The 27,311-nt window shown below is 35.5% G+C and overlaps 3 protein-coding genes and 1 long non-coding RNA gene across 27 annotated transcripts; 3 read left to right on the forward strand and 1 right to left on the reverse strand.

The window, feature by feature from the left end:
* The first annotated feature begins 939 nt into the window (after window positions 1-939).
* LOC145168480 (AMP deaminase-like) lies at window positions 940-4,422 on the forward strand. Of its 4 annotated transcripts, XR_013741900.1 has the most exons (12): window positions 940-1,844; window positions 1,936-2,160; window positions 2,269-2,422; window positions 2,537-2,715; window positions 2,839-2,917; window positions 3,001-3,068; window positions 3,147-3,275; window positions 3,337-3,390; window positions 3,495-3,608; window positions 3,703-3,822; window positions 3,892-3,985; window positions 4,073-4,422. XR_013741900.1 is itself a non-coding variant. In XM_079087276.1 (9 exons), the coding sequence occupies exons 5-9, from the start codon at window positions 3,382-3,384 to the stop codon at window positions 4,108-4,110; spliced, it is 375 nt and encodes a 124-aa protein (XP_078943402.1). In that variant the 5' UTR covers window positions 2,604-2,715; window positions 2,839-2,917; window positions 3,001-3,068; window positions 3,147-3,275; window positions 3,337-3,381; the 3' UTR covers window positions 4,111-4,422. The 4 variants fall into 4 exon arrangements, 2 of the variants coding, with proteins under 2 accessions (XP_078943402.1, XP_078943403.1); XR_013741899.1 differs by having other exon boundaries at window positions 2,537-2,917; XM_079087276.1 differs by lacking the exons at window positions 940-1,844; window positions 1,936-2,160; window positions 2,269-2,422 and having other exon boundaries at window positions 2,604-2,715.
* Window positions 4,423-6,676: 2,254 nt separating this feature from the next.
* Window positions 6,677-7,113, forward strand: LOC145168482 (auxin-responsive protein SAUR21-like). Its single transcript, XM_079087278.1, has one exon. It carries the CDS (start codon window positions 6,732-6,734, stop codon window positions 7,038-7,040), a length of 309 nt encoding a protein of 102 aa, XP_078943404.1. The 5' UTR covers window positions 6,677-6,731; the 3' UTR covers window positions 7,041-7,113.
* A 2,544-nt stretch (window positions 7,114-9,657) lies between these two features.
* Window positions 9,658-11,745, reverse strand: LOC145107427 (uncharacterized). Its single transcript, XR_013707858.1, has 3 exons — window positions 11,556-11,745; window positions 11,378-11,467; window positions 9,658-10,735 (listed from the first exon to the last, which is right to left on the reverse strand). It is a non-coding gene; the product is annotated as an uncharacterized LOC145107427 (long non-coding RNA).
* Window positions 11,746-13,575: 1,830 nt separating this feature from the next.
* LOC145107428 (vacuolar-sorting receptor 4-like) lies at window positions 13,576-20,042 on the forward strand. 21 transcript variants are annotated; one of them, XM_079044311.1, is made up of 13 exons: window positions 13,585-14,217; window positions 14,411-14,962; window positions 15,043-15,112; window positions 15,219-15,294; window positions 15,605-15,680; window positions 15,761-15,834; window positions 16,249-16,358; window positions 16,875-17,701; window positions 17,785-17,941; window positions 18,532-18,662; window positions 19,025-19,072; window positions 19,356-19,624; window positions 19,752-20,042. In XM_079044311.1, the coding sequence occupies exons 5-8, from the start codon at window positions 15,673-15,675 to the stop codon at window positions 17,070-17,072; spliced, it is 390 nt and encodes a 129-aa protein (XP_078900437.1). In that variant the 5' UTR covers window positions 13,585-14,217; window positions 14,411-14,962; window positions 15,043-15,112; window positions 15,219-15,294; window positions 15,605-15,672; the 3' UTR covers window positions 17,073-17,701; window positions 17,785-17,941; window positions 18,532-18,662; window positions 19,025-19,072; window positions 19,356-19,624; window positions 19,752-20,042. The 21 variants fall into 21 exon arrangements, with proteins under 21 accessions (XP_078900440.1, XP_078900442.1, XP_078900444.1 ...); XM_079044318.1 differs by lacking the exons at window positions 19,025-19,072; window positions 19,356-19,624; window positions 19,752-20,042 and adding exons at window positions 15,898-15,976; window positions 16,052-16,121 and having other exon boundaries at window positions 13,577-14,217; window positions 15,219-15,318; window positions 15,757-15,816; window positions 18,532-18,847; XM_079044321.1 differs by lacking the exons at window positions 19,025-19,072; window positions 19,356-19,624; window positions 19,752-20,042 and adding exons at window positions 15,898-15,976; window positions 16,052-16,121 and having other exon boundaries at window positions 13,577-14,217; window positions 15,219-15,318; window positions 15,761-15,816; window positions 18,532-18,847.
* The last annotated feature ends 7,269 nt before the right edge of the window (window positions 20,043-27,311 follow it).

Below are 27,311 nucleotides of genomic sequence, written 5' to 3' on the forward strand. Positions count from 1 at the left end.
GAAAAGGAGAAGATATGGATTTGAGGCTGAAGTGAGATAATCAGGAAAAGTCTGTTACAAATTTGATGTTATATTAAAACGTGTTTCCACATCAATCCCAATTCTCATTAAAGAAAAAGAATATATACTTGTACAACATACATAGGCCGAATGTCAACACCAATGGGTCGGGTATGTATAAATACATAGATATACATACCAAAATGGGCTAACAAATATGCCAGCTATAATAGTTAATTACACGAGTTTTGAGTGATAACAAGATTTTTAACCCAAGCTACCAAATTAAGATTAACATTTTTCTATCTGTTCAACATCTACAAAAAAAATAAATATAAAAATAAACCACGTTCAAACAGCTCTCCCTTTTTCAGGTTAGATGAAAGAAACAACATTTTCTTCTTGAATGGCCAATCCCCCATAAATACATCCAATGACACTCTCGATTCCCATTTAGTTAGAGTGGAACATTTTCTTCACAAGCATATTAGTAGGTGGTTGATTCATATTCCTAATTAGATTTGATCCCTTTTCATTTTTGATAGTGCTGACCACTTCACCACCTAAAATGGTGGAATGGTTGTACTTCAAAAAATAAATTAATTACAAAGATGCAAAATATTACGATTATTAATGAAACATAGCCATGTGAATAATAATGGTGCATGTCCTTCAGAATCCAATATACATTTGGGCCATAGTTTTGCTCACTCTTTTCCACTTACATTGCAGAAAATATGTGGCATACTTCATTCAACGTCTAATCCTTTGGGTCCAATAACAAATTGGAAGACAAAACCATGTGATCTTGCATTTTGCTAGAATGTGTCACAATCTCTTCGCTAAAATTCCTACTATTACCCAATCTTATTGAAATCTTCTTACACCTATATAATGCATCCAATTGTGCAGATATCAAGCACAACTCCTCCACAGCACCTGTCACAAAAACGAAATCCTTTCATATTGCATTTCTTTACCAAAACAAATTAAGTGACCTTACCCTTCATATATACATGGCTATTCGTATGCCTCGGATCATTCAAGCAAAGAAAGTTCTTGGTCGATCATTGTCCAACGGAAGCCGTCCATCGTCATCTACAAAAATCATCCCTAAAGGACATTTTGCAGTTTATGTTGGTAATCAAGAGAAAAGACGATTTGTTGTTCCTTTATCATTATTAAACCAGCCTTCGTTCCAAGACTTGCTACATCAAGCAGAGGAAGAATTTGGATTTGATCATCCAATGGCACTACAAGAATAAGCACCTATAGAGACGAGATCTATAGGGACAACATATGTCGTCGCAATAGTCGCCCTATAGGGACGACATGTTGTTGCCATAGAGTTGACTAATTATTTTTGACTTTTGAAGCTACAACGACGACCTCTCGTCTCAACATGTTAGGCGGGAACGAAAGTGAATTTGGCGCGTTCTTGAAACACCTATGGGGACGTCTTCTCGCTCCAATAAAAAAAAATAAAAAATAAATAACATATTTTTTAAATCCTTTGACGGAAATAATGGGGAAGGTCGTTTTGGGGATAGCTATGTCGTCCTCACAGCTCTCTACAGCCAAAATTGGAACAGCCCCTTCGTTTCATTCACGCACGCTAAGTAATCAATCATCGGTCTCTCTCGATCGATCGGTCAAAGATTCTCTGCTGACGACTTCCACACCTCCCACCACCGGCAAATCTTCTTCCTCTCTCCACCGATCCTCATGCTAGTTGCCGAAGACCACCGACGATCAGCTTCAACACCGACGATTCCAACTATCGGCTTCCTTTTCATCCCCGGTTACGAGTTCTAACTATTACAAGCCCCACCCTGGCGACCTAGGTTAGCAATTCTCGGTTAGAAACTGGAATTGGGGTTTATGTTAGCAATTATGTGTTTGAAACTGGAATTGTGATTTTCTATGGTTTCATAGCTCTCACAGGAATCATCGACGGAGAGGAATTTCGAACACCGTCGTGAATGGCCTTGTAGGAGCTGGCGGAGGTATCATTGCTCAAATCATCACGTATCCTCTCCAATCGGTACTTATCCTTCCCTTTTACTCTCTTTGTCTACTTCCTATTCGTCTGAAGAAGATGCTGATATGACTGACAATGCTGATCTAGATACAACATACCTTCATACTAATGGAAATGCTGTAAGCTTTTGATACATTATTAGATCTCCGTGTGTGTTTGTAACTGATACCTGATATTCCATCTTGAAACACACGCTTTTTAACATCTGTTTGGCATTTACCAAACAGGGTCATGGGAGCTTACCAGAACATAATAATGCAAATGGAGAGCATAGTGTATCTGGAGACCTGCATGGTGTTCAACCAGATCCTGTAGTTGCTGATATTCTTAGGAAAGAACCAGAGCACGAGACCTTTGTAAGGCTGAGAATTAGCCCATTTGGTAATCTTCTCTCTTTCTTTTTGTTTGTAATTTCATCTATGCAGGAAAAGACATACATACACAAGTATTTGAAAATTGAATAATCTTCTTTCTTTCCAACTCCTCTTATTGCAGAGACACCATCTTCTGATGAAGCAGAGGTTTATAGAGCATTACAAGGTTGTCTTGAGATGCGAAAGAGCTATGTGTTCAGAGAAAGCATTGCTCCATGGGAGAAACAAGTTATATCTGATCCTAGTTCTCCAAAGCGTAATCCAAATCCTTTTGAGTATACCCCTGAGACAAAATATGATGTAGGTTTGAAGTTTCTGACACAAGTTTGTTCTTGATGCTTATTTTCTTGAATCTTGACTTGATATTCAAATGGTTGCAACATTATTTTCAAATGGAAGATGGCGTGGTTCATGTTTATGCAGATAAAGATTGTAAGATAGCATGAATCAAAAGCATCTGTTGAGGTTCATTAAGTCCAAGTTCAAAAAGAAACCATATGAGGTAATGCTTCATATCTATTTCTTGATCATTTAAAAATGTGTTTCTCTTTTGCATGAATCAAAGTTTCCTTTTTCCTGTTTCAGGTTGTAATATTTTGTGATGGGACATATCTGACCTTAAAAGAGGTTTTTGAGAGCTTGGATTTAACCGGGTAACTTTACTATCTGTAGAACAATTATATCTTCTTGTGTGAATGTTTTTTTTTTCTGATCATAAGTCTTAAATGTAGATACGACCTGAATGTTGATCAATTAGATGTGCACATTTCATCATTTTGATAAATTCAATCTGAAATACAACCCATGTGGTCAAAGCAGGCTTCGGGAGATTTTCTTGAAACAGGACAATCTTATTCGGGGTAAGTTTCACTACTTTTTCAGGTCGTTTTCTTGTTGAGGTAACAAGCCAAGTGTTTGCAGATCTTGAAGCGAGTAAATATCTATATATGGAAGAAAGCAAAGTGAATGGGACAAGTGAGTTTTGAAATCCATGTTATTTATTTATTCCTTTTATTTGTTTTGATCCATGCATGACACTTCCACTTACACTTACACTTAAAGCTTTTGCCTTTTGACAGATGGCTGAATACAGAATATCTATATATGGAAGAAAGCAAAGTGAATGGGACAATTTAGCTAGTTGGATTGTAAACAATGAATTATACAGTGAGAATGTTGTCTGGTTGATTCAGGTGATCTCTTACTACAATACTTTAAAAGACACCAAATGTTTATACTTTAATATCAACTAACATTATAATTTATATGCATACTTGTGTTATTCAGCTACCCCGGCTTTACAACATATACAAAGAAATGGGAATTGTAACATCATTTCAGACAATTTTGGATAATGTTTTAATCGATCAAGATTCACATCCCCAGTTGCATGTTTTCTTGAAACAGGTACCAATTAAATTGTACACATTACATAATTTGAATTTGATTTATTTCATAAAAATTTCTATTTATTAGGCCTCGATTAGTGAATATGTGCAAATATATGGGAATCCAACCTATTTGGAACAGATGCTTACCTTTGTTACATCAGAAAAAAAAAACTTCAATGGTATATAAATTTATTCATCTTTTATTTATAAAAATCATTAAAATGTGGTCATTTTACTTACAATTTACACTTTTTTATTTTTTCCAGAAGGTGGTTTGGATTATGTTCAGTTGAAATCCGTTTAGCACTGAATGAGATTGCATTCTGGATGGACATCTTCGGATGATGAAGATGAAATAGATGGTCATCAAGATCAAGGTTCCTTCTTCTCATAGTTCCTTCATCCTTTTTTTTTTCAGATAATGAAAGTGGGAAGAGTGCAAGAAGCTTTAGGGAGCAAAAAAGGGCACACTATGATGAGAAGCAATCCATTGTTGATGGTGTTTTTATAAACCATGTAGAATGTAGTGTTATGTACACAAATGATAAGGCATGTGATGATTATGCAAATTTCCTCAAGTTAATAATTTTGTTCTTCATATGAATTATATTTAATAATGTAGTCTTTTGAGATTGTATCAAATATTAATGTTTTGCAATTAAATTTACCATTTTATCTATTTTGTAAATTTACTGCTTTAGTAATTTTGTGACGTGAAAACTGGGAAATTATAGAGAAAAAAGAGCAGCTGTATGGGCATACATATAGAGACGACATGTCGTTTCTATAGGTGGATCTATAGAGACGACATGTCGTCTCTACAGGTGCATTTACCACGACGACATACTGTTGCTAAAGGGTAGGGCGAGTCGACTACATCTCTATCTATGGAGACGACGTGTTGTGTTTATAGATATACCTATAGAGGCGACATGTCGTCTCTATAGCTTCATCTATGGAGACCAGCAATGTATAGCGACGAACCAGAACAGGACGACATGTCGTCTCTAAAGGATAGCTATTGTGACGATATTTATAGCGACGACCAAAAAGATCTATTGCGACGGGGCTATGAGGACGAGAGCTACAGGGACGACATGTCGTCCCGGACACCTATAGGGACGACTTTTTTAACCTATAGAGACGACATTTGTCGTCCCGATAGGTCCCGTTTCTTGTAGTGTGGGCGGCCTCACAATTCCGTGTCGTGAGGAAGTGTTCATTGATGTTGCCTGCCGCCTTAGCTCGTTATGATGAAGAGCTTGGCATGCATCGTGTTTGCTAACAGTTTTGTACAGTCAAAATCACCATGAAGATTAATTACTTGTAAATCAGAGGGAGTAATGTAGTCTCCAAATTAATTGTATGATAACAAAATTTAGTTTCAGCATTAATACATTAATGACGAGCATAGTTCAACTTATGGTGTTCATGTCTATGCCATTAGGGCTTTCTTTATCAATGTCCTCTAAACCCACCAGAACCACGTACTTACTTTTGTTCTTTAGCTTGTATTTTCAATCTGTTAAAAAAAAGTGTGTATGCCACATCTTTCTCCATATACTATAGCCTTAAGGCCTGGATCAGTTGTTTCTATAACACCACCTACCCAAGAGCTATCAGTTATTGTTCTTTTCCTCTAACCTGTTATGATAGGGACTGATTGGTGAAGAGAAATCGGCCGATGACCAATGATCAATAGTTAGATAAAAATTCATGGTAGGATCACACATGTTAGTGTATTAACTCAAGGGAACGACTTTGTAAAGGGCATTGTAATGTCTTTCTTGAGGAAGCTCGGAAGTTTAAAGAAAAGAACTCATATTGCGAATACCATGGTACTTAGCTTCTTCTGATGGCAAACTATTAGGCATATTTATATTAGATCATGACCATATTACTAATTAGGAAGGTTTCAATATAAAGTCTAGCTACAACTCTTGTATAGATATCATGAAAACTAAGGAAAAAGGCAAGGCATTGAGTTTCAAATATTATAATCACAAAAGAATTCCAGCAGAGACCCCTCTTGGAACATCCTAAACATCATCACATCCTACTTTCTTCCCAAGAGATTTATTCCGCTACAAATCTTAATTACTCAAGCAACATGGCAATCACTGACAACCTACCAAAATAGTTAGAAAGACCCCACAATACATGGACCTATATATATCAAGTTTTCAACATCACAAGTTACTGCTTGTAATCAATAAATGAATAATATAAAAACACAATGGGTCACTTAATTAGTTGATATCAGAGTTACGGAAAAGCAAACAGCCAATCGGCTATCAGTTAAAGTCAAATAGCGGATCCTTTAATTTGTATCGATCATTGATAACAGAACAACCTTCAGAAGATATATATCTGATTTTCTTCGGGAGGGAAAAGGAAAATATTTAAGTGCATACTATGTGTTTAATTCATATATCAGATTAGATATGAGCATTGATTTCTTTTTGGATGTTTTGTTGATTTCAGGACCTGAAATTGTGGACTTGTTGCACTTGAAATAAAGATGCCTAACCTTCTGATATTTTTGACAAACATGGCCATGTGAGAAATAATTAATGATGTGTGTCCATAAGACTCACTTGTACATGGGTCCATAGTGTAGCTGAAGCTTGGCCACTCAGTATTACACTGAAATTTTGTTGCATACTTCATTGTACATATATAATTCTTTGGGGCAATAACAAGTTGGAAGACAAAATCATGTGATTTTTCTTTTTGGTAGAATGTGTCACCATCTCTTCTTTGAAATTCCTACTATTATTTGATCTTCATTGAAATCTTCATACACCTATAAAATGGATACAATTGGGCTGATATGAAGCACAACTCCTCCCAAAATCCATCATAGCATCTTTCACATAAAAGAAATCCTTTTCAGAAGAAAGAGACCGTAGCCTTCATATAAAAATGGCCATTCGTATGCCTCAAATCATTCAGGCCAAAAAGGTTCTCGGTCGATCATTCTCCAATGGAAGCCGCTCATCATCATCATCGGTAGAAATCATCCCCAAAGGACATTTTGCAGTTTATGTTGGTGATCAAGAAAAAAGACGATTTGTTGTTCCTTTATTGTTATTAGACCAGCCTTCATTCCAAGATCTGCTACGTCAATCAGAGGAAGAATTTGGTTATGATCATCCAATGGGTGGCCTCACAATTCCATGTCGTGAGGATGTCTTCATTCAACTTGCATCTGGCCTGATCTGCTCATTATGACCCAGAATTTTGCATTGTATTTGATAACATATACATAATTTTGTACAGTAGAAACCACCATGAAACCTAAGTATTTGTAAAGCAGTCTCCAAATTGTAGGATAACCAACACTATTTTGACTATTAACATAGCAATGAAGAACATCATTCAAATTTTTTTATCTATATATCCATATGCCACCTTCCTTTATTAATGTACTATTATAAGGTGCTCAAAATCATGTACTTCAAACTTTCTACATCGATCTCACAAGTGTTCAAAAATGGTGTTTTTTTCACATCTTTTTCTATATAGTTAATACTACATTTCTTCTGCGATAAGACAGCCACACGATTTCAATCAAGCGCCCAATTTTGCTGAACTGAACACAAAGACTCCTCCAGATAGATATATTGTGCGGCTTCCTCATGTGATCCACATTCCACAATCTCATCGACACGACATCATCACGACCTTCCAATTCGCGTTATAGGCAGCACTAGTACAAAAATGACCTACGGTCACACTTTCCGAAAAACGGCATGTGACACTTTTTATTAAAAGTGTGGCCAAAGGTCACTAAAAAAATTTAGAGACTGTTTTTGGATACATTTAAATTAGTTTGTGTGACCATTAAAAACTTTAACCACACTTAATTATACCAAATGTGACAATAATTAGTCACACTCGACCACTGAGGCCATAGGTCACAATCAGCCACAGCTATCGATTAAGATTGTCATACTTTTTTATGAGAGACAGTAGATAAACGTATCGTGACATGAGTTAGTTCTATGTGTGTCTATAACCTGATGCCTTTATAGCCACATAACAGACAAAGTAGCTAAAAGGTGATACATATGGTCACACTAAATATTTATGTGTCCATAGTGCGGTTCTGTACTAGTTGTACTTAGTTAACGCAAGAAAATAAAACAAGTTAGTATTGGTTACTTATGGTCATGTACCTTTTATTATGTGTGTCAAAATATTATGAATTGGCTTTAAGAAGAAACAAATATTGTGTGTGTAGGTAGCATTTAGTTACGATTACAGCTATTATATGTGTCTATATGTAAATATAGTTATAAAAGAACAATAATGTCTTATCGGTATAATTAGGGGTCGTTCATTGAATATGTTACTTATGGTCATGTACCTTTTATTATGTGTGTCAAAATATTATGAATTGGCTTTGAGAAGAAACAAATATTGTGTTTGTAGGTAGCATTTAGTTATGATTACAACTATTATATGTGTCTATATGTAAATATAGTTATAAAAGAACAATAATGTCTTATCGGTATAATTAGGGGTCGTTCATTGAATATGTTCTTATAATTATGTAATGTTTATTCTGGTTGTACTATTGTATTTGGAAGACTCTTAAATTTGACCATATTTATCTTTGATATCAACCACGTGTATTGATTAATGTTATGATATTTTTTTTATAAGAGACAATAGATAAGTATATGGTCAAATGAGGCAATTGTACATGTTTCTGTATCATGGTGCATATTTTAGACACATGAAATCTAATGTAGCTAACATGTGATACACATGATCACATTAAATATTTATGTGTCCATAGAAAAGTGTTTACTAGTGACTTAGTCAAAACAAGAAAACACATTACTTTTAGTGGTTTCTGGTCATGTGCATTTTATTATGTATGTCAAAATATGATGAATTAGCTTTGAAAAAAAACAAATATTGTGACTGTAAGTAGCATTTAGTTATGGTTACAATTATTATGTGTGTCTATAGATAAGTCTAGTTATATAAGTAAAATAATGTATGTTCAATATAATTATAGTATGGTCATTGAATATGTGACTATGATTATATAATGGTCATTCTTTTTGTACTAGTGTATGTCTTAAGTTAAAAAATTGTAACAACTGGTAAAATTGGTTAGAGTTCGGCAGTCAAACCACCGCGAACCGTTATGCAATAAATATCAATTGCGTGTAATTTTATGTTTATAAAGTATACTATAGATATTATATTTACAATTACTTTTAGAACATCTCAAACTCCTCGAACCTTCTATCATTGAACATCAATTCGAAAATTACAAAAATTAAATTTATTGGTAAGGTTAAAAAAATAATTTTTGCATCAGATATATATGAGAGTTATGGATAAGATATTTGAATAGAATATGTTCACCTGATTTCGTGGATATAAATAACGACCAAAACGGATGTCGTATGAGAAAGTTACGACTCTTTAAGGTTATAAAAATCAGTATTTATCTGATTTTTTTGAAATGAACCGTGCCCTGTTTCGTTTGAATAGCTTCGAATCTCGTAAACTGTTTTTGAGCACGTTTTTGAACTCAGACTACGTTCTATTATTTTATCACATTTTTAGTCTCGACCAAAATCAGATTTGAAAAATCTGTCGAATCCGATCATACAAATCGCGAAACTTTAAACGGGTTTTCCCGAAGTTCTACTTATCGGATTTAAGATCCTTTTCAGTTTTGGGAAATCTTATAACCAAGATTATCATTTGTCATTTTCAAAAAAAAAAAATTATATCCGGATCGAGAGCACACGAATCGAGAAAGTTAGAAAATATCACCATTTTAGATATTCCAAATATGACATTGTACTTTTGGCACTTTGAGTCGATCATAATTGATTTTAAATTTCTAGCAATATGACTATAACATCTACACTCACATTTTTACCACATCACTCAATAATACACCAAATACATGTTTCTACATACATAAATACATATTAATAATTGAAGCAATACATTGCTTCTAAAATTACCTCAAAGTACAACAATAAATAAAATTTGACAACCAAGTATGTTGATTTCAAGCTTCACCTTGACCAATTTGGCACTCAAAAAGTAAATCTATAATGTATGGTGAATACCAAATTTGGAAATTGAAAACAAATGTATCACCACAAAAACCCAAAATCCTTCTTTATTTCTCTTCGCTTTTCTGATTCATGGACTGTTTTGGCCAATGAAGAAGCATCAACCCCTCCTTTCATCTTCATCATTTCCTGCCAAGGACCATCGGTGGTGGGTGGCAGTTTCCGGCGAAACCAAGATGGGCAGCATCCCCGTTTTCTTTCTTGTGCCTTACCTGTCAATGGAATCAACCCAAACCTCCACCAGAAGTGGAGATTTCCCAGCAATCAAGAAGACATCACGCCAAACACACCCTATTAGTGTTGTTTCTTTGCCCATTTGACTAACCTGTGACGAGAAAGGAACCCACGAGGGTTCACCAGAGAGCGCCCACTGCCACTATGCTCCGCCACCACCGCTGTTGACAACAGCCACCACCGAGCCGCTTTTCTACTTTCACATCCTTCCCTTCCTGTTCACCGATCTCAGCCAAACACCCCAGCTACTTTCGAAAAAGCACGACCCAAAACACCCCAAACCCAATCGTTGTTGCTTGTTGTTCTGATTTCTTTTCCGAGTTGTTGCTGTCGGCGACAGAATCACGAAGACCAAAGATGGATCGCCGTTTTTGACAGACTTCTTCTTCCCTCCTTTTTGCGATTGGTCTCCTCCACCGAGCCACCTGTTGCCGCCTTCGATTTCCTTTTCCCTCCGCTCGACAGATGAGAGGCGTATGACTGTTTCATTCGCGTTTCTTTTGGCCGTCCGTTCCTCTTCCCTGATCAGAAGAAGATGCGTCTCCTTTGGTATATTTGGGGAATGTGGCAAAACAGTTCCTGTGTTTAATACTTTAAATTAAAACTGACACCTTTGACAGCTTTCAAGGCAAATCCTATTGGACTCTATTGGACTTAGAGGATGTTTGTCATAACTTTTAAACTGACTTTTCAGTTTTATCTTTTTCTAAAAGTAAAAAAAATATTCGGTAATCCTGACTTTTTCAACTTTTTCAATAGACTAAAGGGCATCTTTTTGAAAAGTCACGTAATCCTGACTTTTCCAACTTTTACAAAAAAAACTTTTTGGCTTTCAAAAGCTAAGTTAAACACCCTCTTAGTCTTTACAAAATGGTCCTTATGTTGTTTTAAAAGATCAAAAATAGTCCCTTTTGGTTTAATTCATTACAAAAAGAAATTCTTTTGGTTTGATATTTTACAAAACAAACTCGGGAATGATTTAAAGTCACAAATGTCACAACTTTTGTTTATTTGTCAAAAATGATCCTTATACACGATTTTGTTTAGTTTTTCAACATCTTAGACATGTTTAACACTTTCATTTTTGTAGGATGTTGCTTAGAGTGTTTTAGTTTTCAAATCTCACCCATTTTTGTTAGAGTTTTCGAGATCTATCATATAGCAACTTGTATTCTCCCCCAAAAATCATATAAAACCGAAAATAAAGGGGTATGAACTCACCTTGTTTGAAGATTTCGGTTTTTGATGAAGAAATGAAGAGATCTCGGCCCTAGATGTGTTATTGAGATGATTTTCGGGCTCTAAGGTGTTCTAAGAGCATGATTCACGAAAACATGAGTGTAAGAGGAGTGAATAAGTTTAAAGATGAAGTATATCACTTAGGTTTGTAATATCTCACCACAAATATGAAGCTTGAAGTGATTCTTTGAAGATCTCCCTTAATCCACGATTTCTTTGAGAGATGAAGGATGGAGAAGAGTTGAGAGAATATGGGTTGAGTTTGAAATGAGAGAGAGGTTGGAGAGTGAGAGATAGGCCGAGAGATAGAGTGAGAGATAAGAGTGAGAAGTTTAGTCTTTACTTAGTGGTTAATTGGTTAGTTGCCTCAATATTTGTGGGGTAATATGCATGTTTATATGCTAAATAATATGGAGGTGGCACAATTCTAGCCATTTCCACATTTCTTCCCCTTTTATATATATATATATATATATATATATATATATATATATATATATATATATATATATATATATATAGTTGGGCCGAGAAAGGAGAAAGAAGAAAAGAAATAAGAGAATTTAGGCCCTATTTTGACTATGCGAACGAACATCCTCCTTATCGGCTGAAGTAAGGAACTACTCGAATTATTATCGCCACAATAGTCGAACGCTACGTAAAATTCACTATTTAACTAATTTCACTAAGATTTTGACAATCTTAATAATCTAAGATTCGCGTTAGTGACCCTAGTAAACTATTTAGGTGTTATATTTGCTCTATATTCCCTCACATGGTTTAGGGCTTATGAATTACGACTTTGGGCTTATATCTCATGGCTTATGATGTATCACTTATAGATTAATACTCATGGCTTACGGATTAGGTTGTAGGACTTAGGCTTAGGGCTTTTGGCTTATGGCTTACGACATAGGGATTATGGTTTATAACTTAAGTCATATTACTTGATGGTTAAGGTGCATGGATTAAGTCTTATGATTTATGTCTTAGGGCTAAAGCCTAATGCTTATGGCTTAAGCCTTAAGGATTATGTCATATGGTGTAAGGCTTAGGGTTTACGGGGTATGTCTTAGAGTTTATGCATTTGTGTATGTGTATGTGCGTATATGTATATGTGCATGTATTTCATAAGACCTAAGCCTTCAGAACTACCATATAAGCCCGAATCCATAAGCACTACGCATAAAGCCCTAAGCACTAAGCATATACCAGGCATTAAGCCCTATGCCTTATGGTGGGTTAGGTGGGTGTTAGAGATTGTAGGATTAAGGCGTACAACTTATGTTTTAGGGATTAAGGATTATAACTTATGGCATGTGTCTTATAGATTAAGGATTGTGGCTTATATATGACTTATAACTTAATGTTTATGGCTTATGGTTTATGTCTCGAGACTTATGACTTAAGGCTTAAGACTTATAACTTATAGCTTGTGGTGTATGATGTTTGGCTTATGGCTTATGGCTTATGACTTATGACTTAGGGCTTATGAATTATGGATTATGTCTCATGTCTTATAGGTTTAGGCTTAAGGCACATTCCTACATCCCCACCTCACACACACCCACTAATTCACCTAACTTTACCCCCACCTACACCAATACCACCCACCTCGCCCTATATTCACACCCATACCCCACCCACACCTTATATAACCTACACCACCCACCCACACATACACCTACTTTACACATATCCGACCCATACCATGAAACTCACATGTATATACTCATCCACCAACGCCTACCATCCCCTACCCATACCCATATCCGACCCTACCCACCCACTTTACGTCAACACAGATACCCCTACACCACCTCACCCCTGCATCGCCCACTTAAGTATTTGCTTTAGAGTTATTCCTAGTTTACTATCATTAATCAAATTTTAAAATATATAAAAATTTAAAAGTAATTTATTAGAACTTCGATTTTTTTTATATAAAAAGTAATGAAAATTATTAACTACTCTTTCCGTCTCAAAATAATAGTCCATGTTTCTTTTTTGGGACGGAGGGAGTATTAAACTTTATTTGTTTTTCTTAACTTTTGACCCAAAATATTTTATTAGGATATGTTTTATTTTATTTTTCTAAATGTGAAATCTTTTAATTTTTTTTTGAACTTTTTAAAATAAAATATTCATTATATACATATTAATTCTCATCCGATTGGTGAACATGAATTCGAATTTCACCACAGATTTCTGCCTGTTTAAGACGATTGTCACGCTAATTTAGGACCTTTACACTTACGTCCCTTAACATATTCTTTCACAGATTGAGGCTTCGTCACTCACCCACCGCCTTTCCCATCCAATAATGTGTTGCTACCGCCACCGCCTCTCGCATCCAATCACTTACCATTACCATTTCTTATCTTTATCCCATGATTAAATCCATTCTCCTTTTCAAGGCCCGTTTCTTCTACATCCAACCATACAGAAGGGATATTGGAGAAGAATCCAACCAAACATCACGTTCGAGACGCTGAAGGACGGAGAAGTAATATCGGTGGCGGCGGTTGCCTTTGTGGAGAACCGAACAGACCGATAAAGTCTCCTTTAGCGACGTCGCTGCTCGGCCTTTTTCTATTTTCTTAGCTTTCTCTGAATTTCTAACCATAACCAAATCTGAGTCCTAATTTTTGGCGGAAATCATGACCAATCTGAGCCCTGATTTTACACTTCACTGATCTGTATTACTTTTCCATCTGAATTTTTTTACTTGCTGCCCTCTTTCCGTTATAGGTCTTCTAACTGGAATTGCAGCGATGGATAGGGCTTCATCACCTTCGGTGGCGATGGTACACCTCAACCGGGTATATAAGCCTTAAATTTTCGACTTACTTTTCTTCCGCGATTTGGAATTACCTCAATTGTTTGAGTTAGAACAGAATATGATTGCTATGATTCGAGTAACTCTTAAGCTCACGTGACTGGGTTTCCAATTAAAGCATTTCTTTCAACTTTATTGTCTCACTCTGGGTTGTTTTTCAATACTAATGAAAACAGGGGATGCGAATGATGTTCTCACTGCCAAGAAGAAGCTGTTGAATCAACACGATACTAAACTCATCAATTTAACATTTTTTTGTGCAAGTGGCTGAGGTTTTCAGGTAAAACAAGGTAAAGTGTGACCTGGCAGAAAAACATGACTTACCGTGTACCTAAAAGACTTGAGGGGGTCCAACCTTCCAAGACTTTGTCATCTTCTTATACGCAATTAGGAATCGATCGCAACCGCATGTAGTCAACAACTTCATCATTTTGGCCTAATTTGGCATTTTTTTATATTTTAACATAGAATTTTGGATTAACCTTGACAGTATATATTGTTGCTTTGTTGGAATTATTTTTTACCAATTTAAATGATCTATTGTTGGTTGAATTACTTTGCTACAATATTTTAACTGCTGGCCAGTTGTACTTTATGTTAACTCTGTTGTACATGTTATCGAACCTACTATTGGACTAATCAAGCTTTTGAAGAAGGAATTCCTCAATTACAACACCTTCGTCATGTATCTGTTGAGAGATAACCTCACACTCTGCAACTCTAATATGGTATACATATATTTATGAAAATTATATTAATTTAAAAGATTTGAAATTGTAATATTATATTAATTTATGTTTTATTACAGGTGATGAAAAGTCAAAAGATGAAAAAGAAAAAACCACATGTACAACAGTACTGCGTTGGGACCCACAAAGGTTCGTGCTTTTTAAATCGACACATTTTATGAAACTTCCATCCATTTTCTTTATCTTTTGTAAATTGACTTTTCAAATGGAAATAAAACATGTGATCTTTTGGCAGGTTTGGGAAAATTTACGAATAGCATACTGAGAACAAACCCAAATACATTCCCTCGATACAAACAGTTTCAACAAAGGTTGAAAAATTATACAGACAAGAGGTTACTTGGATTTTTAGGTTTTAATGGAGCAAAATAGCAATATACTTTGAAAAAATGTACCAATTTATAGGAATATGATCCAAATACAAACCATATTTACTGTTATAATAAGATTTTTTTAAACGATTAATGCTATAATTGGGTACAGTTGTCAAAGTGCGGGTTAATTAATTTATTGTGTTGTATATATATGTATTTTTGATCTGATTTTATATACATCTGTATCCTTTTTTATTTTTATATCTCAAGCTCACAAATTTATAAAATTTTCCGTATACTTTTACAGTTTTTACACAAGATACATTTCATACGAGAGTTTGATGGAGTACAATTCGAAGAAGATGGGTACACCTCATGTGTAGGTATACTTTCATTCATTTTAGTCAAGAACATAAATTAGTTTTCGAAGGGTATTTTGGTAATTAAGTATTTTTGTAGCAAGTGGCCCCAGGCATTGTAAGATCAATAATGGAGGATGTTGGAATGAAAGCCGAGATTGTAGTTCACTCTCACCTTGTCTGGTTTTGTTCTCTCTTGCAATTTATTCATAGGCATTTTGGTAATTTCATTCTAATGTAGGGTTTATAAGATGATAATGAAAATGGAAAATGTGCCTGTCCTTCGGGATTTAAAGCTGATGGTGTTAAAAATCGTGAAGGTAAATAAATTTTTTAAAATGATGGAAGGGTTTTAGAAAGGTAATTTGGTAAATAAGATGAGTTATTGAACACAGATGTTAATGAATGTAAAGAGAAGAAATCATGTAAATGTCTAGAATGCAGTTGGAAGCATACATGAGGAAGGTATGAGTGTAGTTGTACTGGTGATCTTCCTTATATGAGATACCTTGATACTTGCATTAATATGTTTTCTATTTCTTATTTTTTTTATTTGACTATTTATTTATTTATTTATTATAAATGATGGCAGGTAAGACAGTTGGCAAAGGTAAATCTTCATGGGATGCCATGTGGATTATTTTCTTGAGGTTAGCAACGGCCGGAGGTAGAGCATATCTCGTATATAAGTATAGATGGAGGGTAAGTTGGTCCTTTGGCTTATTTATTTTCCAAAATGGTAAAAAATAAAAGTATAATGGTTTAGCTGAATGAATAATGATGTATGTCCGGTTAAACTCATATATACATAAAGTTTGTTTCTTTCTTAAACTGGTCAAATCTTGTGAAGGAGAGTAAATGACAATTTCTGCGTTTTATACTTAATTGCTTCAATGATCTTATATCACATGGTTTGATATTCACTTTTTGGGAAAGGATTTGGCTTAGTTTGTATATGATTGTTTCTTGAACCTGAATTAGAGCACGGTCTATTCTTAGTTACTTGACCGCTTTTGTTGCCTTTATCCATGAAATTTATTATATCCTTATGATATAATAAAAAAGGTTAAAAAGGACAACTGTTTGAAACTTTTATAGTTTGTTTGGAAAAAAAACATAAAGTATAAAAAGTTAAACCACAAATTTGCCCAAAATATAGCGGTTTTTGTGGAATTTCCCCTTTTTTTTAAAAGTTATTAACTAATTTTTATTTTGCAGGCTGCTATGAATCTAGGACCATCGATCATCAAACTCAGTCAATTCCATTCCACTATACCATACGTCTACATCAATTCGATCATATTCCCGTGTTGCATCTTCCCCCTCACTGGACCATACACCTCAATCCCAACTCCATTGATGACACATTCCATTCCATCATCTGTTCTAACGACTCCCGTTCAATCATGTAATTAGTTTGCTTCTTAACAACACATGTTTTATAACTCGAGCATGACTTATGTTGTTTATTTTGTGCTTACAAAGAAAAAAAATTCATTGAATTGTACACAAAAATAAAAATTTATCAACATTTAAGCAAACCCGATCCAACCCGACGCCAACGGCGCGGGTAATTCCTGCTAGTTTTCCTTAAAAAAAACCTATTGCCGCCCCTCTCGATTTCATCTTCATATTTTAAATTTTATATCTTTCAAAATTTTTAAACAAAAGCATTCATTCCTACCGATCCCCCCCCCCCAAAAAAAAAAAAATACTTCCGCCTATCTCGATTTCGTCTTCGTGCCTATCTCGATCTCGATCTCCCCTCACCCTCCGTTTTTTATTGCCTTAAAAAAAGCATCCTAGGGGTTTTTAGGGAACTTTAGTTCCGTCTATGTGCCTTTCAATTGGAAAAAAACCCTGGGTTACTTGGGTTTGGATTTTGAAATCGAAGCAATCTGAGGCGGTATGATATACGGAGAAAAGGGAAACAATCGAAGGCGACAGACATAGAACCCCCACCGCCATTCCCTCTTTGTCTTCCCTGTTAACAATGACCACCTTCGTGTATACGCTTTAACTTCCATTCTCTGAAATCAAATCAGGTGCCTTTCTCTCTGCTTCTGATTTCTCCTTTCTGTTTATGATTTCTCCTCAATTTCAATAGAAATTTCGTCATTTTATTTAGCTATAAGCGTGGAGAAGAAAACAGGTGGCCAACAAACTCCGACTCAGCCATTGACGGGGCTTTAAGACGGAGAAGAAACATCAAGAATACTTCTTAGACTAATCAGAGTAATACCTATCCATGAAATTCCTTTCGTTTTGGCATGATTTAGAGACAAGTGAGTTTTTCATTCTTACTTCCACCATTTGTTTTGGTAATTTACTGTTTATTTGGATTTGACCTTTGTTATTAGAATAGGAATTCAATTGTGGAATACAACTTTATGTTCTTTTTGCTTTTTTTTATTTGAACACCAAATGCTCGACAAAAATCCTCAATGAAAAATCTGGTTAGCAGTGTTTCTACTTGGTAAAGTTGAATCAAACTTACATTTATGGTTTATGGTTTCAGTCCTATTTACTTAATCAAAATTTATGTTCTATCACTTGCCTTCAGGTGGTATAGGAGGGTGATCAGATTGATGTACTTACATGGTGGAACTTTTGATTTTGTTTTAGATTGATCCCCTATGTGGTTATTTTCTTTTGAAAATGAATTAAGTTGCTGCAGTCTTTTAGAAGAATTTGTTCATCTATATGTGGTTTTGTTTAATTGTTGAGTATGAAGGACATATAGAGTCAAAATTGAAAATTGGAAAAATCTTGTTATTTTTAAGTAAAAGAAGTCATTATTTAGTATCTACACATTTATTCTAAAAAAATGTTTGATAATAAATTTGTATTTATTTCTTTGGTATTTATGTTTCAGGTTGGTATTGGTTTGAAGGTGGTAGATCAACTTCGTTTGAAGTTAAGAAGTGACACTGGTATGGACCTGACTAACGAACTTAATTAACAGGCAAACATCAATCAAGTTACTTTGAAGTTGACTATTGAAAGGTACAATCTGGGCTCATATATCTTCATGTAATCGATTTTTTTATAAATATTGTTTTCCTTTGTGGTGCTGTACTATAGTTGAATCCATGTTATTTATTTTTTCCATTTATGTTATAGATATTGCATATTGATAAATGGTTGAGAGGTGGTTTATGTAATTTTTTGTATTAATTTGGTTGATAGAAGCATCAGTCAACTTGGAGTTAGTTTTATTTTATGCTTTTTTTCATTTAAATGTTTCCGTTTGATCAAATTGTCATGTATAGTCAACAGTAGTGCTTAAAACGTGTTTGTTCTTTTGACATAGATACATAACAACAATAAAATATCTAAAATTTAAAGTTAAACTTTGCGATTAATAGGCAAAAGAAGCAACTCAAATAGCTTTGAAGGATGAAATACAGTTGATGGTGAGTTAGTTCATTACTTATTCTTATTTATAGATGGAAGATGCAAAAAATTTCATGTCTATAGTTTCTATGGAGTTTGTACTCCACAACTTTCAACCACATGAGATTGAATTTTCAACTGCTGGGCTGGAATCTCTGCCAGGTTTTTTCTTATTCAATGATGGGAAGTATGCAAATGATTCATGAATTTTTTGATCTCCTTGTAGTAAAAACCAGACTAGTATGTAAATAAACAACCTATGTAATTCTAATATCTATTTTCACCATGTTATATATATGATAGTTTTCGTCAATTATTTGACCTTCCACTTTCACTCCCCAAAAAAACTACAATGAAGTCCGAAAACTTGAATACTCCAACCCATGCGGAGCATGGGGAAACTTTTCTAGTTTACATGAAGATTCAAGATTAAGAATCATTCATCATGATCTGAAGGTTAGCAAAATTTTGCTGGATTTTGATATGAACCCTAAGATTTCTGATTTTGGTATGTTGAGGATTGTTGGAGTGGATCAAGCTGAAGTAAACACCAATCGAATTGTTGAAACATAGTAAGTTTTCAACTCCCTTGTTTCTACTATGATTAAGAATCATACATTAATGGGTTTTTTTTTCCTTCGTAAACTACTTTATTATGTTTTTTATTTATTCAATTTTGTTTCAATGTTGTTGGTATAGGTATCAAATATAAAATCACCTCAAGACAATTAACTTCAAAACTCAAAGAAGTGTAGGGAAACTTTTATATCGAACAATAGTCTTCTCATGAAGACAAGGAGCAATACCAACAAGATGAATGCCTAGTTATGTCTAGTTTTTGGTTTATGATGTTTTTGCTTTATTTATCATATTTTAATACTTGCAATTAGTACAATTTTCATTTTTTTGGTATTTTAATTACGAATTTAATGTATGGATTTGGATTTCAGTTATTAATAATATCGAATTCTGAATTTTGATATTGTTTCATATTGTCGGTCTTGGTTACTTTCATTTATATATTGTTTTGATGTATCTACAATATAGAAAAACTAACAATAAAAATAGAATTATTGTGGCTTTAATATAAATTTGGCCATATTTTATAGGTTTTTAATGTCTCTAAAAATATACAATGGTTACTTTACATCAATTTTTAGCGTGTGGCTAAATGGTTAACAATAGCCATAATATACAAGAATTATGAGACTATAATTGATTTAAAATGATGTTTATTCTAAAGTTCTTGTGACTAAGTTAAACAATAACAACATGAAAAACAATTTATGTGGCAAATAAATACCATAATTGATTGTTGTTGAGACTAAATACTAGCTAATCGTCACTTACATCATTAATTATATGTGTCCATTTACCGAACATGGACATGTTCACCGTAATTATGTGTGTCTAAAATATACCCAATAGTCTTAATACAATACCGAATAGTCCTTAATTTTAACAAAATATGTGTCTTTATAATACTTATGATTGTATTTCACTTAATTGTGTGTCTCTATACGATAGGTTATAGTCACAAAAATTGATTGTTTTTTGTGACTAATAATTAACAATTCGCCACTTGTGGAAGTAATTACATGTGGCCATTTAGCAAACATGGTCACACTCACCATAATTACATGTTTACAAAAGATACAAAATAGTCTTAATAAAATTTAAACTGTGTGACAATATAAAAGAAAACAAATACACTAAAACATCATGAATGTCGCAATTTGGTGATATACAGTCACCACGTTTACTAAATATATGTGACTATTGTAGGTTTAACGCTACAATATTAGATATTTAAGGAAAAAAATTTCGTACACATTTGCCACACTTTTATAATACGGCCACATGTTTTCATATCATACGGACACTGTAACAACCCGAAATTTCTAACTTATACATTCTTCATTTTTATCAAAGTTAGCCTCGTTTTTGCAATTTTGTAAGGAAGTTTTGGGTCTATATAAGTGCATTAGGCTTAGTATAATCAAGATATGAGTCTTAGGAAGGGTTAGAATGTGTGTAGCATCACAAAATCGGGCCAAACACACCAAGCAAGGTGTGTGCGACCGCACACCCGACTGTACGGCCAGCCAGCCGCACTGTCACACCCCAAAACCGGAACGGCGGAAACGTTCGGGGGTGGAGGACGTCATGTTCAGTATCACAACAATGCAAAGTAGTAAACAAGCAACAACATCATCCATTGCATTAATAAAATAATTTCATACAAGTGTGTTCTGTCAAGTTATATAGACACCAAAAATATACATCAAAAATAAAAGATGAGTCTTGAACGAGCTCCATCTTCTCAGAACCTGGCACCGGTACCTGTCTACTGGTGACCTGAGAATACAAGTTATTTTGAAAGAGTTTATCAGCTTTAAAGCTGGTGAGATCATAAGTATATTAATGTTTGTGTTTGTAGGAAAGCATTTGTAAGATGTTTGTAATGTATAAGTTTTGTAAAAGTTTGTATTTGTTTGAACTCTCCTAGAAAACCCTATGTTTCCTACTAAAAGTAGCCTTCTACCAAGGCATCTAGTGTCTGTGTGTGTGTCTCTTGTAAGAGTGTGTATTTTCCCAAATCTGACTATCATTAACCAAAAATATAGTTCTTACATTATTGTTTATTGTGTGAATATCACAAAGTAAATGTAAAGGGAAAATAAAATAGTACTGTAGTGTTGTATTAAGTAACTACTGCTGTACTAACTACTTTAAACTAATTGTTATTTAAAGTACCATGTGATCGGCCAGTATCCTGCTACCGACTCTAGTAAAACGACGATGTAAGACGCCGTAAGAAATGACGTTTGGAACCCATAGACTTGCAAGTCCCACTGTAGCGAGCAACGAGGTGTAGGATAGTCAATCCAGTATAGATCTATACACAAACTCATACGCTCCCCAATTAAGGAGATTCTGGATACAAAACGGGTCATGACAGGTAGTGCCATGTTCCCCCGTTAAGTGGCTCACATAACTGTATTTAATGTATATGTATATGTATATGTATGTGCTAGCTGTATTGTGTGTTCTTTCTCTGTCTAGCTTGTATGTTTTGTTTCTCATCACTGTGTATTATGTTTGTTTCTCATCACTATGTATTATGTTTGTTTCTCATCATTATGTATTATGTTTGTTTCTCATTACTATGTATTATGTTGGTTTCTCATCACTATGTATTATGTTGGTTTCTCATCACTATGTATTATGTTTGTTTTTCATTACTATGTATTATGTTTGTTTCTCATCACTATGTATTACTCATGAATGAACTGACTCATTGAATGTTTCATTGTTCTAGTAATAGTATCTTCCTAAACCATACCTATTATAGTTTACTAGTAATGTTGTTTGTGTATATGAACATGTTTGTATACCTTTGCTACCCAAAGGCATTGAACTGAATGAAAGAAGTAACCTTTTATATCTATACACATATACATGATATATAATTAGGATTCAAACGACCTTCGGACAAATAACCCGAATACCCTAAGTCCACAACCAAACAAGGAACAGGAAGTAAGGTGAGCTATCAGTCCTAAGTCCTTTCAATCCTACTTATATAACTATATCTATATAGATACACATAATATAAGTTAAAAGAGTTTAAGTAAAAGTATTTAACATGTAAACGAGTTTGATAAAAGCATTTGGTATGTAAAATAGTTTGGTAACACAGTTTGAAAAGTAAGAAATCCACTTGTTTGGTAGTTATTAATCACATGTGATTGATATAATAACTATAATTGTTCAACTTGTATTCCCCCCCATAAAAGCATTTAAAAACATTTAAAAGGTTAATTAAGGGGTACGAACTCACCTGTAGTGAGTGGTTTGGATGAACGGAATGTAGAGGATGCTAGGTGTCAAGTGAAGACTTGTACACACACAATGATCATAGTTAACATATAATAACACATATATGTATCCAATTAGTCTTGAAAAACCTAATTAACAAAGTTAAGACATCCTAGGACATGTTAAACACCTTCTATAAGTGTTATAAGTGCTAAGGATTGCATCTAAGTGTTGTAGGACATTGCTATTGAGTTTAGGGTTCAAGGGAACCCTTTATTTGAGTTTACGGTTTTGTGACCATAACTCATTGAGTTTACGGTCGTAAACCTATGAGTTTACGGTCGTAAACCCATGATTTTACGACCGTAAACTCATGTTTCTTTGACCATTTGCGTTTTGAAGCTTTACAAGTCCTTAGAAGCCTTTCTACTTGAAGTATAAGCCTTAGGAAGAGATTAGGGCACCATTTCACTCCTAATTGGAGTTTACGGTCCCTGGACCACTTCTCCTTGGGTTTACGGCCGTAAACCCATATGGTTTATGGTCTTTTGATGTTTTCAAGTACTAAACTCATTAAGGAAGGGATCTATGCAAGTTTCCAAGGCTTAGAAGGGACTAGGGCACACTTTGGCACCCATTTTACGGTTTACGGTCCAAGGTGTTCTTGGACCATAAACACCTTTGATCCTTGGTTTCCTTGGTGTTTTCTTGATGTATAGAAGTGTAACAAGCCTTATTATACTCTAGGATAGAAGTACTTACAAGATAGAGGCTTGAAAAGGTGCTAAAAGTCCAAGAACACTAGTGTGTGTTCTTGGTGTTCTTGGTGAAACTTGAAGATCTAACCTTTTGGAATGATTTCACCGATGGAAGTGTGTTAAATCACTAGATTAAGTAATATATCAACTTATTAGGGCTAGAAACACTTACAAGTTGAAGATCTTGAAGAATTGTTGGATGATACTTGAGAGAGAATTGAGTTTGGATCTTGAATTTGTGAAAAATGGTAAATAATGACTAAGTGTCATATATATACCCCCAATTTAGGGTTTACGGCCGTAAACACCTTTGTTTAGGCCGTAAACTCCAAACTCTTGGAGTTTTGGAATAATATTGTTGCACAATAAACCCTAGGGCATCCTCTCTCCTGTTATCTCTTGAAGTACTAATCTTAAAATACTCAAACTTATTCCAAAAAGCTTGAAAATTAGCAGAAATAGTTTTGACTCCTATTGAAGTGAATGGTTGTACAAAATAGAAATTTCGGGTTGTCACATCATCCCCCCGTTAGAAGGAATTTCGTCCCGAAATTAGAATTTAGGTAAAGGAGTAGGCATGAATAATCGAGACAAGAAGTGGGGATACTTCCTAATCGATTTATTCTCGCGCTCCCAAGTGAATTCAGGTCCTCCGTTGGCATTCCAGTGAACCTTCACTAATGGGAAGCGGCTCTGAATCGTTCGTCTGACTTCTCGGTCCATGGTCACTACGGTTCTTCCACAAAGGTGAGGCTCTCGTTGATCTCGATCTCGTCGAGTGGGATTACAAGAGTCCTGACGGAAAGGTACTTTTTCAAGTTCGAGACGTGGAGGGTAAAATGTACGTTACTGAGTTCGCGAGTAGGTTGAATTTGTGAGTTACAGGGCCGATTCTGGCAAGAATCTCGGAGGTCCTAACTATCTTGGATTTTAGCCTTCCACGCTTTCCGAAGCGTATCAAGCCTTCCCAGAGTGAGACTTCCAAAAGAATTTGGTCTCTCACCTGGAGTTCCAAAGGTTTCTTCCTCTTGATTCTCTTCCCAGTCAAGGGTCGCTCCTTCTGGGTCAAAGTCGTAAGAGGTTCCGTAATTTGCGAGGAGTTCTAAATGAACTACGACAGTCGGTCAGCGAGACCTAGAATTTGGCGAATTCTCGTCAGCGTCTTCGGTGCTGACAATTTCTCAACGGTTTTGATTAATTGAAAGGGTCCTCAAGAATTCCCACATCACTAATGGTGTGTCTTAGGAATTTGACTCTTTAATTCCAAAACTCGTATTTAGAGAACTTCGCGTAAAGCTTCTTCTGATCGTATTGTTTCCATGGTTTGTTGTAGATGCTCTTTATGATTTCCTTCTTACTTCGAGAGTAGATAAGTAAGTCATTTACAAGGACAATGACGAACTGATCCAAGTAAGAATGGCGTACCCTATTCATTAAGTTCCTGAATACTACGGGCGTATTGGTCCTATCCGAGGGGTATCACTACGGACTTGTAGCGTCCGCATCGAGTTCGGAAGATTGTCCTCGGAACATCCTTCTCTAATACTTGCAACTGGTGATATCCGGACCTTAAGTCGATTTTTGAAAAGAAGTTCGCCCCTTGAAGTTGGTCAAATAAATCGTCAATACGAGGCAAAGGATAACGATTCTTGACGGTCAGTTTGCTGAGCTCCCTGTAGTCGATGCACATACGAAACAATCCGTCTTTCTTCTTGACGAACAAGACTGGACCTCCCCAGGGTGAGAAGCTTGATCTTCTAATTCTATTGCTGAGTAGTCGTTAAGTTGTCCGGACGGTTCTTGTATCTCCGTAGGTGTTAGACTGTAGGGCGATCTGGTTACAGGAGTCGTGTTGGGTTCTAGGTTTGTTCGCATAACGGCACGATCACTCAAAGTCTTGAGTAGTCTCCGTCCTGAAGTTCATATTAGAAGTCATACATGGTTCATCAATCACAGTCTCGTGTATACGAGTCGTATATAATCAAGATTGAAAAGGTAGTCGAATAAATGATTTTCCTTTAAGCTCACATCCTAACAAGGAAAAGAAGTTAAAGCGGAATCATCAGTTCTAAACCTGTAGAACCTTGATTATATACTACCCTTGCGTATACATTTTTCAGGGATAGATCAACCGTAAGGGTCCTTGTACTGAACTTGACGTACTGTACGAGTGGTATTCCGGGGAGGTTTTCTGAGGTTTCTTCGGAAAGTTACGAAACATGAGGCACTCTATGCATGAGTACTTCGGAGTTCTGGAATGACGGCTTCGCTAGAAAGGCGATTTCGAGAAAGATATGTGCGCACGAAACTGGTATTGTGTGGATCGAATTGACTCAAGTTGTATGATAATATCGGAATCACTCGGAAATAAAGGCACTAGATTTGATCATAACGGCGTTACAGACAAAACATGAAAGTGCAATTTTTAACAGAGTTACAGTACTTTAGATTAACTACTAGACTACTACTGCGAACAAGGTATACTACAAAAGACAAGTATACGCAGCACGAGGATCCCTTTACTGACGGGATCTCGCAAAAGATACGACTCGAGTTGCACTAGTTTTAAACAGTTTGAAAGCATACAAAATACTGCCGATTGGAAGCGTTCCTACACTATAGTAGGGTCCTTAGCTGTCTTCCGTTGTTCTGGGGTCAAATTCCTCCTGTTCCCCCGTCACCCCTCTCTGTTGGGCAGTCCCTTTTGAAATGTCCCATTACGCCACATAGATGGCATATCCGAGAAATTTCGACATTGGTGGTTGAAGTAAGGTGTTGGATCCTTGTCCTGCAGAAGCGGGTAGCGTGTCCGTCTTTGTTGCAGTTATTGCAGTGCAACAGACGACAACTACGTAGATGATGGAAGCTGCACTTATTGCACTTCGGTAGGTTTCCAGCATACTGTCTGGCTGGGTTAGGAATAACCGGGATACTACTAGGGATGGTAGTAGGAGTTACAGACGTCGTGGCTGCGAAGTCTGCCACAGGTTGTTGTCTCTTGTTCGTGCCTTGGGGTGATTTGCCTTTAAATCTATCCCGAAATTTTCGTTTATTACTCTTGGGTTTGAGATTCGGAGTGTCGTGGTAGTTTGATACTCGCTGATGTATTTGGTTGTTACTTTGATTGGAATTATTGATACCCATCCCGCTAACCTTTGCATTGTTAGTGTTTAGGTGAGTCATGACAGCTGTCACGGCAGCTGTGACTGCAGCTTGAAAGGTGGCTGCATCAATCTAAAGAGTTGGTGTTTGGCTGATGGGTTGATTACTTTTCTTTGGCGACATGATTATGTTACATGAAAAGAAAATGAGTTCGTGAGCGATTATGGTTGAACCTAGATGTATTTCGATCGCTCATGAAAAGAGTAGAAGTATGTTCTCGAGGGTTTGACCTACACCCCTATGATGTAGTCATAGTACATGGTAGGAGTAAGTTCATAGAATGGGTACAAGACGTCTGTCGTTCAAACCGGGGTTCCATTGGTTGGTGGATAACATGATCCAACCTTCGAAAGAGAAATGGGAATGATCCCTGAGTTAAATTACCCTAGTCCAATAACTTGACTAGAGTGGGTTTCAGATAGACTGCAACGATAGTATGATGAAAGTATTTGAACAAAGCGTGACACGGAAATTAGCCGACTGCCACAATCATTGATATTTAAGATGTAATACGCTT

This window comes from Lactuca virosa, chromosome 4 (genome assembly GCF_052849685.1).
Source record: "Lactuca virosa cultivar CGN04683 chromosome 4, Lactuca_virosa_CGN04683_v6, whole genome shotgun sequence".
Taxonomy (NCBI): domain Eukaryota; kingdom Viridiplantae; phylum Streptophyta; class Magnoliopsida; order Asterales; family Asteraceae; genus Lactuca; species Lactuca virosa.